Raw genomic sequence first — 13,265 nt, 5'->3', positions numbered from 1 at the left:
TCACTTGCATTGGTGAATTCTTTATCTGCTCCATTGTACGTGATGCGGAATCGGGCCGGGAAAAGAATGCTGTACCGGGTGTCCTGTGGAATAATATATTGAGGAGCCCCCAACTTTCGTGTAAAGACATCCCCCTCCCTTCTCATTTGTCCCCTATCCTGTGAGTGATCCCCCCCCCCCCCCCTTTCACTATATAGGGCTCCTCCCGACAACAATCGGTCTTCTTTACCTGGGTCATTTCAGCTGATTACCTGGGGCGGAAGCCTCAGCCATTTTCTCTAACTACCTGTATATATTTGATCTATCTGGTTAATAAACCTTATTAACTTGATCTCGGTTGACTGAGCACTTTCTTCATGATATCCACAATATCCCACAGTCCTCACGGCCAGGTAGTAGCTTCCTCACCTCCGTAAACGCAGCCCTAGCTTTGGCGACACTCGTGGCATAGTCTGGGAAGATTGCAATAGTTACTCTGTTGGTCTGTAATGGGGCCTGGGCGCTCGCTCGGCTCAGCACCTCGACAGTCTTGGTAGTAGTGAAGTTTAGCCACAATGGCGTGTGGCTTCCCGTCCGTCCTCTTCGGCCCCAGGGTTCTGTGCGAGCGGTCGACCAGCACCTCATTATCCATTTGTAGCACGTCTGTCAGTAGTTTTGAGACCGACGCTGTGAAGCTTGAGCCATCCGTCTCAGCTACTCCTAGTATCCTGACGTTACACCTCCTCATTCTTCCTTCCATGTCCTCACACTTTCCCCTGAGACCGGCCACCTCTGTCTTCAAGTCTTTGACTGTGGTTTGTAACGTCACCACAGAGAGAGAGAGAGAGATGGATTTGATTTTTAAGAACCTTTATTTCAAATAAAATAAAAGGACATTTTATCATTTGTCAATCAAACATATTCATACATAGACACTATTTAAATCCTCACAGAAACAAGGGGTTAAAACAGAGCTGCTTATCAACAACCGAACAAAGAGCTTCATTGAAGCACCAACGCGTAAAAAAAAAATCAAAATCAGTCATGAGTAAATAAAACCGAAAATCTACTGTAATTCGAGCTCGTACCAAAGCCTTAAACAATGGCAACAACTCCCCACCTGAACCATATTCAATTTGATTTTTCCGACTTTTGTAAATTGACAATTTTGCCTGTCCCACTACAAAATTCAACAGCTCCCATTTCATTGCATTTGTCCTTTTATAACCAGCACCAAAAATAAAAGCAGTTTTACTCCAACTCTCCCCACATTTGACAAACACAGATTCTACAACCTCAAAAAGTACTTCAATTCTTTTACACTCCAAGAAACAATGGAAAATAGACTCTGGTTTGTGACAAAAAGGACATTTGTTAGATACTGTTGGATTTAACTTGGAGACAAAACTATTGACTGCCACTGCTCCCTTCAGTATCCGCCACTGCAAGTCTCCTGACCTCTTGTTCAGTGGTGCTTTATATAACACCCTCCACACTGGTTTACATTCCTCCTGCACATTTAGTTTCTCTCTCCACACAGTGTCTGTTTTCCCACTCAGCATTTTTTTGTTTAGAGCGTGCACACAGTATTTATACATTGCCTTCCCACTCAACATGTACAAGTCCGTAGATCCATCATTTTTGTAATCCAACAAAGATCCCATCAGTCCAGTTTGATCTATTTGGGGACTCAGTTCAGGAAAAGGATCTCTTGCATCAGGAATGTCTGTTCCACTTAGATATTCCCGTAACATGTCCCACTCCTGATTACTCAGTCTTTCAAACCACGCATTCAAAAAGTTCCTGGTTTGGCGACCCGACCTCAGACCATCAGAGAGGACACTTCTTCTGTGTTACAATGTCCGGGCCCCGCTGCATCCACTATTTGTTTCAGCTTTACTGCCCCAGCTGAAACTAAACGCTGGGTGAGACCAATCCTGCTTTCATTCTGAATGTCCAATCGGGCCCCATAGATTAAAGGCTCCTCCAATAGCCAAAACAGTGAACTTGTGGGTTCCGTTCTGCTCCTCCTAACAAAATTAATAGTTGGTTTCAGGTTGGTTGTCAGTTTGGCCATGGGTAGGTAGGGAATTTATTTTATTTAATTTTTTTATTTTATTCTTTCCCACGGCGACTATGGATAGGGAATTTCTTTATTTAATTAAAATGTTCACAACAACATGGATGCATGTACTCTGCCAGCATGTTTAATATCCATAATACTAAATGTTTGACTAAGATTTCTATGAAACTTTATTCTAAATTTTTTTATATATATATATATATATATATATATATATATATATATATATATATATATATATATATATATATATATATATATATATATATAAAAACTCATAAAATATATTGGGTCGCACCTAAATCGGCAGGGTCGGTCGGCAACCTGAAACCAACTATTAATTTTGTTAGGCCCAAACAGCGTCCATGTTTTAAAAAGTCCTTGATAAAATGGAGTCAAATCACATAAACGTATAAAATGACAATCCAACAAAAACAAAGACACATCAAATTTCAAACCTTGTATTCTCCTTAAAATGGTGCTCATTACCGGTTTCCATACCACATCCTCATCCCTTCCTGCAATATAGCGCTGGATGAATTGTAACCTGAAAGCCGCTTTCCTACTCTCCAAGTGAATCAGTCCCTGCCCTCCCTCCTCTTTCGGCAGGTAGAGCACACTCTGTGGGACCCAATGCAAACTATCCCAGAAGAAATTTACCATGATGGACTGTATTTTTGATAATAGCCCAGCAGGGGGCTCCATACATTGTAATTTGTGCCAAAGTTTTGATGCCACCAAGTTATTAATTATCAATACTCTTCCTCTGTATGACATATGTGGTAAAAGCCACCGCCACTTTGCCAAACTCCCCTCCACCTTCTCCACCATTCCCTCCCAATTCAGCTTTACAGTCTGGTCATCTCCTAAATACACTCCCAAGTATTTTAGACCTCCCCTCTTCCAGCTTAAACCTCCTGGCAGCTTAGGGAGACCTACAGACCAACTGCTAATGCCTCGCTCTTTTCCCAATTTACTTTTGCAGCTGAGATTCTACCAAAAGTTTCAACAACACAGCCTAACCTGTTTACATCCTCCTGACTCCTTATAATGACAATAATATCATCCGCATTAGTGGTCTGCAAGGGCTTTGAAATATAGCCCGAGCCCTGCCCGAGCCCTTGAACTTCAGGCCCTGCCCGAAAATAAGCCTGACTGTAAATAATATTTTAAGCCCTAACCCGCGTGAAAACCCGAAAAAAATTATTATTATTATTATTATTATTATTATTAAAATATAATTTTTTTTGTATTTGTTTTAAATATTCGAAACACGGTTTTATATGAACGTAATAAATAAACAAAAATAAGAAGCATTTACATAGCCTGTTTCGCAATGCCGTCTCTCCCAGTGCTCGCTTATATAGACTGACTCACACTGTCACACATCAGCCTCAAAACGTATTGAAGGCTATAGAATCTTCTTTGACACACGCACACACACACACACACGACACACAATAGCCTACTCAGTCAAACAAACAAACAGAAAACAGAAATCAGATTTCGAGCAGAGCAACGTAATGAAAATCACAACAAAACAAGTAGCAGTCGCGACCCAGCAAATAGTAAACATCACTCACCAGACGTCAGCAACGCGTTGAACACCGTTAACAAAACCGGCTACATACATCCCAAGAACAAATTAAAACGTTCGCCAACTGGCTATATTCCAACACAACCAATCGAGTTGAACTTGTCCCCGGAGTTCTCTCTGCGCGCTGCAGTAATTACATCCAAATGTTTCTCTGGCGCAAAAGAGAAAGCGAATCTTAAAACGAAGGTTATCATATAACCCTAGTTATATGAAAAAAAAAAAAAAAAAACGCAAAAAAAAAAAAACTGCGGTGCCCGGGCCCGGCCGAGCCCGAATTATTTATAAAAAAAAAAGCCCTACCCAGCCCGAACCCGCCGGGCCGGGCCGGGCCCCGTCGGGCCTGGGCAAGGTTGCAGTGCACTAATCCGCATATGCAGACAAATTAAAATATGCATTAAAATCAGGTAAAAACATCCCATCAATACGTGAACGAATATTGTGCAGCATTGGTTCAATAGCAAGTGTGTAAAGCATGCCAGACATCGAACATCCTTGCCTTATGCCCAGAGTGGTTTTAAAAGGTTTACACAATCCACCATTAATTTTCAGCACACTCTCAGCGTTCTCATACAAAACCATAATCTTAACAATGAAACCAGGGCTGAGGCCGAACCTCTCTAAGACGGGTAACGGTGCTCAACCCGGTCAAATGTCTTTTCTTGATCCAAAGAAACCAGACCAACATTTATGCCTAATGAATCAGAGACTTCCAAAAGATCCCGAATCAGTGACACATTGTCAACAATAGACCTGCCGGGCACACAGTATGTTTGTGTTTTGTGGACGACCTGGTCCATCACCTTCCTCAGTCTATTGGCCACAGCTTTAGACAGCAGCTTGTAATCCGAGCATAGGAGCGCCACAGGATGCCAATTCTTTATCTCCTGAAGATCACCTTTCTTTGGCAGCAGAGCCAGAACTGCCCTCCTGCAGCTCTGAGGTAAAAAGGAGTCTTTAAAACTTTCATTAAAAACGTCCAAAATATCCTCTTCCAGCTCAGTCCAGAACGCTCTATAAAACTCTGGTGGGAGTCCATCGATCCCAGGGGCCTTCCCTCCCTTCATGCCCTGCAATGCCACGCCCACTTCCTCTGCAGTTAGAGGACCCTCCAGCTCTGTGTTGGTCTCTTTTGAGACTCTGGGCAGCCCATTGCAAAAGGAGTCAAACACCTCTTCATTTTCAACATATTCACTTTCAAACAAGTGAGAATAAAACTCCACAGCTCTCTGCCGGATCTCATTGTCTTCAGTCAACAGCTGTCCTGTGGCTGAGCGCATAGCATGAAAAAACCTGCTTTGTACGTTTTTCTTTTCAAGACTAAAAAAAAAATACTTTGACGGAGAGTCCATTAAAGCAGCGCTCTGAAAACGGGACCGAACCAGCGCCCCCTGCACTTTAGTGCCCAACAGATCTGCCAGTATGGCTTTTTTAGTACTGAGATTCTCAACACAACCTCTGTTTCCTGTGGATCCTGCAGCAAGCTGCATCTCCACTATTTCAGTCTCCAAATCTCTCATAGATTTGGCAATGTCACGAGAAACGTTGAGTGTACTGTTGACACAACTGCCTTATCTCCACTTTGCCACAATCCCACCACTGCTTTAATGATTCAAAATAATTTTTTCTTGTTTTAAAAATGTTCCAAAAAAATACAAAAGACTCTTTAAAATTAACATCTAATAACAATGCAGTGTTAAAATGCCAGTATGCAGATTTATGTTTTACTTTTGAAATAAAAACACTACAACACACCATAGAGTCGTCAGAAAAACCCACAGGGATTATTCTGCACTCTTTAAAAATGCTGAGATGGTGTTTGAAGCAGTAAAATCTGTCCAACCTGGCCAAAGAAATGATATTCTCCCTGCTCTGGACCCAAGTGTACTGTCTGTTTTTCCCATGTATTCCTCTCCATACATCACTCAAACTGTGAGCCTCTATCATATTTTGTATGGCTCTCTTTGAAGGGCCATGAGGTTCACAATGATTCCTGTCCAGCTGATAATTTTCTGTACAATTAAAATCCCCTCCTAAAAATAAAACATCCTCAGGTTCACACTGGCTTAAAACCACACTGAGTTCACTTAAAAACTGAACTCTGGCAGGTCCTAAATTGGGAGCATATACATTTATAAATACAATATTAAAACTCTCATATTTGGCTCTGATCACCATCAATCTGCCCTTCACTATTTCCTCTACCTTATACGATGTTGGCAGAAAATTCCTGGAGAAGAGTAGTGCCACCCCGCCACTATTCCTACTCAAATGACTCGGCACAACATCTCCATCCCATTCTCTCTTCCAGTCAGTCTCATTCAAGGTGTCGCTGTGTGTTTCCTGAACTAACATTATATTGATGTTCTTCAACCTAACAAGTTCAAACAGACTCATTCTTTTCCTCACATCTCTGGCTCCATTTAGGTTAAGTGTGGAAACCCTGAACTCACTCACATGAGTGTTGATATGAGAAAAACAAAACAAGAAAAAACACACAGGAACCAGCCTGTCCTAGACCTTTGTTTCACCATCATTGAGCATTCCTTTTTTGATATTCTGTATTTTCTTCAGTCTGAACCCCTCCTTTGCAGTATAGCCTCCCTTCTTTCTGCTTCTCAACTGTGAGTTGACAGAAGAAAAAATAGCCTCTTTATCAGAGAAATAATCTTCAATTTCACACTTCTTGTTCTTTGTTACTCTCAAGAAATGTTGAACCCTTTTTACATCATATTTTTTCTTCCCCTTCACTTCACTTTTTTGTGATTCAGACAAGCTCTGACTGCCTTCACTTTGGCCATCCTCTTCCTCTCCTTCGTCCTCCATACTAGAGTGACAGTCAACTGACTCAGAATCTGACTGCTCCTCCGGTTCCCTGACCTTGTTTACTGTTTTCTTTGCCTGAGAACAGCCCTCTTTATCATTTTCTTTTCCTTTTCTTTTAGTAGCACTAGGGACTTTGAAAGCCTCATCCATCAAAACTCCATCACTATCTACTGTTTTCCTACTCTCCTTGTTTTGACTTGTCTCCTGCTGATTAACTTTTCCTGCACTCATTATTTGTCCTTCATTTTCACTTAAACCAGTTTGATCTCCTGTTTGACCACTTTCCTTTCTTTTATTTTGTTCCTGGTTTACATTTGATGCACCTTGAGTTTGACTCTCAGTTCCAGTGTCTTCCTCCCTTGTTGTTCTTTCACTGTCATTCTGTTTCTTACTAGCGTTAGCCTTCCTCACCACTGCATCAGCAAAACTCCTCGGTGCGTCCGCACCTGCTCCCCCCTGCGCTCCCGCAGTGGGAACTTTATCAGGGCAGTCCCGATAGAAGTGGTCTTGCTTCTTACAGCCATGACAGGTTGAAACCCCAGAGCTAACATATACAACATATTCAAACCCATCAACGTTCAACTTGAACACCAGATCAAGCTCCTCGTCATGTTTGTTCATGATCATTAGAGCCTGGCGTCTGTGTGACACAACGTGCGCCAGTAATGGGGATTTACAGCCGGATGACATTTTCCTAATGGGTGCGACCACTTTACCATACCGCGACAATTCCTTCACTAATAAATCATCGCTGATTAGCGGTGGTATGTTCGAGATGGTAACTCTTGTATACGGCGTAGACAGAGGAGTCACCGTCACAAACGTGTCTTTAACCGTGACGCCGGTCTCAGTCACTTTGTTAGCTTTTCCAACGTGGTCCACAAACATTACCATCGCGCCGTTCATCCGAGCGGCAGATACAATGCTTTCATAGCCCACAACTTTACCCACAGCTAAACTACAATCTTCCACTGACACATCAGCTCCAACTGCAAGTTTAAAACCATGTCTCCTGCTTAGAATAGGAGCCTCCATTTCAGCTGCCTATTCCAACCAGCGCGCGCTGGCCGACAGGCGACACGCGAACCGAGATTAACCAACCTCCGTTTGAAACCAATAACACTACAATAGTAACCTACCAATAAATAAATAAATAACACTCTAATTCATAACATTAAACACAACACAGATAGAAAAAAGTTAGAAACTCACTCACACGCAGTCTCACCAAACTCCGATCTCCGCTCCACTCACACGCATGCGGAGAGAGGGAGAGAGAGAGAGAGAGAGAACCCTGATGAAGTTCAAATCCCAAAAACAGGCTTCGGGGACAGCCCTATAGGCTACTAACTAGAACCAAGAGGAGAGACCACATCAGTCTAGTATTAACTAAGTTACACTGGCTTCCGGTAACATTTAGAATTGATTTCAAGGTCCTCCTTATATACAAAGCACTAAATGGAACATGACCAAGCTACATTGCAAATTCTCTAGTCAACTATGTGCCTCCTAGAACATTGCGATCATCTACTACTGGTCATCTACTTCCCGTATTTCACTGTATGCCCTGGTATGTATGTGACAAATACACCTCTTGATTCTTGGTCTATTGAAGGTTCTAATCCACAGTCTAAGGAAAATCGGGGATGCAGCCTTTGCAAACTATGCACCAAAGTTGTGGAACACACTACCTATGGACATTAGGGAAGCTAGATCTCTTAATATTTTCAAAATTAAGCTAAAAACAAAAAGTTATGACTATAACCTAGTTATATGAGTACTGGCTGCGTCTCGCTCTTCGCCATACTGAGATATACCTCATCTCCAGTACCTACTGTACTTCATTAACAAAAACAATGCACCCATGCACTTGACCAGGCGCCGCCCCTATAAGACACCGGACAAGGTCATACTCGCCCTTCCTCTGGAAAAAGTTTCCATCATAGAAAACCCAACCAAGGGACCTCAGGGCGCGCTAAGAGCGAGACGCTCAGCCAGTACTCATAACTAGGTTATAGTCATAACCTTTTGTTATATAGCGTACTGGCCAATCGCGTCTCGCTCTTCGCCATACTGAGATATGGGGCAGAGCAGACGCGTGGCCCGACAAATGTACCCCCTGAGGACCCGCAAGCCCTACCACCAGGGGGGAGGGGAGTCCCGTCCACCCGCCCTTCCTAGTGAAGAGGGTGCAGCAGTCAACTCCACCAAAGTGTGAAAAAGAGAGAAGGGAGAAGCTGACATCATACTAGGTGACAAAGGCTCCCCCACTGAACACCCCTCCAGCATGGACTGCTGAGGAATTGTTCTACAGCTGGACATGCAAGGTGTGAGGCCCCCACACTGCCCGATAGGGTGGGTTCCTACACACCGTAGCCCTGCAGTGATATTACTACCACCCAAATCACGCACGCCTGCCAGACCAATGCCGGCCTTCCGGGAGTGGGAGGCACTAACGTGATACCCGGCCTGGCGAGGTCGGGGCAACCCGCACTGTTTGCCTCAAGAGGTCTCGAGCCCCCCTGCTGACAACCTTTGTAGTTGACAAACGTAACACCAGGCTCAACCAAACACAGACGCAGAACGTGTGGCGTGGGAGCCGCTTGACAGCACAACATTCTCACGGACAGACCCAGTTTCAGCCATCAACTGGGTGTCAGCCCCTGTCCCCATGAGAAGCTAAATGTGGGGCCGCTTGCGCTTCATTGAAGACACGCAACCCGCAACCAAAGGAAACAAATCGGAGCCCTTATCCCGGGGGGGGGGGGGGGAGTGACCAGAGAGCGAGCTGCACACAGCTAGATGGCAACGGTTTTTTAGGGCGTGCTCATCTAATGTAGCCAATCCCTCGCAAGGCTGTCGGCCTTGCGGTCACCTGTTGACGTTGTGCCCAGGGTACCTCAGGCAGGGGAAACATGGCCGCTGGTTGAGGGTGTGAGGCGGTGTGGGGCCTAGGTCAAATACCGCCCGCGCTCCTGTGCTCATCTAATGTAGCCAATCCCTCGCAAGGCTGTCGGCCTTGCGGTCACCTGTTGACGTTGTGCCCAGGGTACCTCAGGCAGGGGAAACATGGCCGCTGGTTGAGGGTGTGAGGCGGTGTGAGGCCTAGGTCAAATACCGCCCGCGCTCCTGTGCTCATCTAATGTAGCCAATCCCTCGCAAGGCTGTCGGCCTTGCGGTCACCTGTTGACGTTGTGCCCAGGGTACCTCAGGCAGGGGAAACATGGCCGCTGGTTGAGGGTGTGAGGCGGTGTGGGGCCTAGGTCAAATACCGCCCGCGCTCCTGCGGAAAGACTGTTTCGACGTCGGCTGGCCTTCAAGGCGTCGCCACCAGACACCATTTTTGGCAGAAAAAACAGCAAAGCACACCAACCCTAGGCCTCAGCCCATCCACCTGAAAAGGTAAACAAGCCCCCGTCAACTCCCAACAGTAGACACCGATTGACCGTCAGCATGAATGGTTAAGAGGAGGGAAGACCTTTTAAAAAGACATCCCTCGGCGGGGAATCAATGGAACAGTAACCCAGCATCATAGCATCAGCATTAACATTATAGCATAGCGTTAGCCGCACGCTCCAGGATAGACGGGAAAACGACAACGTTTACCCAGATATCCCGCCCCTTGCGCCAATACACAACTCGTTGTCTCACGGGACAACGAGCAGTACCACAAATGCCAGCATTGATGCCTGGTGGCGCAGGCCCTACCTGAGCGTGATTTAGCCTGACAGCTAACCGTCGTGCGACGTCCCTCGATCCGCTGTCAGAAGACGAGGAAACTCCAGGACAGGCCCGATGCACCGTCAGAATGTGCCGAGTAGATTCCAGGGGCTGGCAAATCTCTGGTGAAAACCCAACATTGTTCAATTTCTCTCTGCATTTCATAACAGCTAGTTCATGGAATGCACTGCACGTCCATGATGGAAACGAAAAAGAGGAGGGTCGAGTATGACCATGTCCGGTGTCTTATAGGGGACACTGGGGCGGGGCCTGGTCAAGTGCATGGGTGCATTGTTTTCGTTAATGAAGTACAGTAGGTACTGGAGATGAGGTATATCTCAGTATGGTGAAGAGCGAGACGCGATTGGCCAGTACGCTATATAACGTACCTCTTCACTAGGGGTGGGAATCACCAGTTTCATTACGATATCGATTCGTATGTCATATTGCCTGTTGGGTTTTATCTCTTTTATTAATGTTGGCCAGTTTTCAATAACTGCCCTTGCTTGGAGCAGATTCACGTTTAAATCACATTTGGAGGATAAAACATTTTTAGAACTTGAGAAATTGAACTGAACGAATGCAAAACCCACACAAAATCTGAACTTAAACCCACACAAAATCTGAACTTTTCATTGTTGTACTTCTCTCTCTCCAGGTACAATTGCTGCATTGCAACAACATCCAACAACGAGCAGAGATATGAACGAGTCAAGGCCTCACTGCTGTGACCAGTGTGGAAAGAGCTTCATCAATAAGTCAACTTTAAAGAGTCACCAGCGCATTCATACAGGAGAGAAGCCATACAACTGTGACCAGTGTGAGAAGAGCTTCAAGACCGCTGGAGACTTAAAGACACACCAGCGCATTCATACAGGAGAGAAGCCCTACTACTGTGACCAGTGTGGAACACGCTACGGAACCTCTGGAGCCTTGAAGAAACACCAGCGCATTCATACAGGAGAGAAGCCCTATAACTGTGACCAGTGTGAGAAGAGCTTCAGTCATTCTGGATACTTAAAGATTCACCAGCGCATTCATACAGGAGAGAAGCCCTATAACTGTGACCAGTGTGAGAAGAGCTTCAGTCACTCTGGAGGCTTAAAGCAACACCAGCGTATTCATACACGAGAGAAGCCCTATAACTGTCACCAGTGTGAGAAGAGCTTCAGTGTATTTTCAAACTTAGAGAGACACCAGCGCATCCATACAGGAGAGAAGCCTCACCACTGTGACCAATGTGAGAAGAGCTTCAGTCTATTTGCAAACTTAGAGAGACACCAGCGCATCCATACAGGAGAGAAGCCTCACCACTGTGACCAATGCGAGAAGAGCTTCAGTCTATTTGCAAAATTAGAGAGACACCAGCGTATTCATACAGGAGAGAAGCCCTATAACTGTGACCAGTGTGGAACACGCTTCAGAACCTCTGGAGCCTTAAAGAAACACCAGCGCATTCATACAGGAGAGAAGCCCTATAACTGAAGCCCGCATTCATACAGGAGAAGCGTTAAAGACAGTGGAGGAAACGTTTCATTCGATCATTCATACAGGAGTGAAACTCACCAGTGAATTCATACAGGAGAGAAACCCTACCACTTTGACCACCATGGGATGAGCTTCAGACAATCTCAAGATTTAAAGAAGCACCTATATATTCCAGTATATTTATTCAGGTGTCAAACCCTAAAATTGTGTAGAAATCTGCTTAAAAACTCAACATACTTGACAACACATTCATCCTGGACAGCAATCCAACTAATGTGATCTGCATCAGAACTTCTGACACTCATCTTCAAACACCAGTTTCATGGTTTAAATAGAGCCTTGCTCTCCTCTCTTCCAACAATAGTTGTCTCTCTTCCAACATGGCTGCCTGTAACCAGACATGCATAGGGCCCAGGGGTGCTTGAGCATCTGCCCTTTTTCCCGTCTGGTGGTATTTAATTTAGTTTATTTTCTATTGAAATTCTATCAAATGTGCTAAATATAAATGCAACAATGCATTTAAAAGTTTTGAAAGATTGCGTCCCTCCAAACTATTCTTTGCATCAGGACTCGGTAGGTTCCGGTTGACGATGAAGTTGACGCACTTTTCCACGCTGCAACTCCCCTACTTTTCAAACTTACGCTAAAAGCCTCTTTTGATACTTTCAATATAGTCTATAGTATCCATGTGTATTTGTGTAAAGTCTTTAAAAAAAAAATTCCGAACATTATAATAGTTGTATAATGCTGTATTGTTAATAATAGTTGTATAATTGTATGTATCTGTGTGTATGAGAGAGGGATATGCGCATGTGTTTGTGCATAATGTGGGGCGGGGGATTTCTTTTGTGTAGTTATCCTATATAGGTTTAAGAGAGGAGGTCGCTTATAAGCCCTTGGGTTTTTTGACCTTTCCTGCACATTTTAACTTCTTCTTTTTACTTATTTTATTCCAGAATCTATGTTTGTAAGTGCGAAATTTAAAATGAATAATAAAATAATATGATTTGATTATTTTGATACTTCGTTTATTTTTTTACTCATTCATTTTGGCTGCGATAGGCATAAAGAGGAAGGACACTAAAAGTGACGACGCACCGATGGACTTGTCGAGCATTGCCAAATTAATAGAGAACCTGACGCTTGAATTCAGAACTTCCGCCGCCTCGGTCGACTCCAGTTGTCTGTAGCTGACCATGCCGAGCGTCTGACCTCCGTGGAGGATGGACTAAATACATGGTCCAGCAGGGTGGTGGAATTAGAGGCTAGGTGTGTGGCTCTGGAGGATGGCAACGCCAAACTGAAGACCAAGTTAATCGATGTTGAATCGCGTAGCCGTCTGTCAAACATACCGAATAATAGGACTAAACGAGTCTATTCAAAGTGACCGACCCAATGATTTTTTTTCCCGAGGTGCTGATGGAAATTCTGGGCAAGGAAGTGCTAGCTACACCGCCCAAGCTTGATCGCTGCCACAGGGCGCTGACGGCCAGACCAGCCCCCGGCTCCAAGCCTAGGGCGGTGATTGCCTGCCTACACCGCTTCAGAACCAAGGAGACTTATTCGGGAGGCTCG

The 13,265-nt window shown here is 44.6% G+C and overlaps 1 protein-coding gene across 1 annotated transcript in view; it reads left to right on the top strand.

The window, feature by feature from the left end:
* LOC311248256 (uncharacterized protein) overlaps window positions 1–13,265 on the top strand; it is a gene marked incomplete at both ends in the record, with an annotated part of 119,605 nt that overhangs the window by 49,844 nt on the left and 56,496 nt on the right. The window contains one exon of the mRNA XM_084339173.1: window positions 10,861–11,104. Coding sequence (XP_084195299.1) covers window positions 10,861–11,104 — 244 coding nt within the window. The remainder of the gene's footprint in view (window positions 1–10,860; window positions 11,105–13,265) is intronic.

This window comes from Notolepis coatsorum (genome assembly GCF_963971535.1).
Source record: "Notolepis coatsorum genome assembly, contig: SCAFFOLD_550, whole genome shotgun sequence".
Lineage (NCBI taxonomy): Eukaryota > Metazoa > Chordata > Actinopteri > Aulopiformes > Paralepididae > Notolepis > Notolepis coatsorum.
Note: the sequence above shows the minus strand (reverse complement) of the source record. Positions and strands in the feature narration are given on the sequence as shown.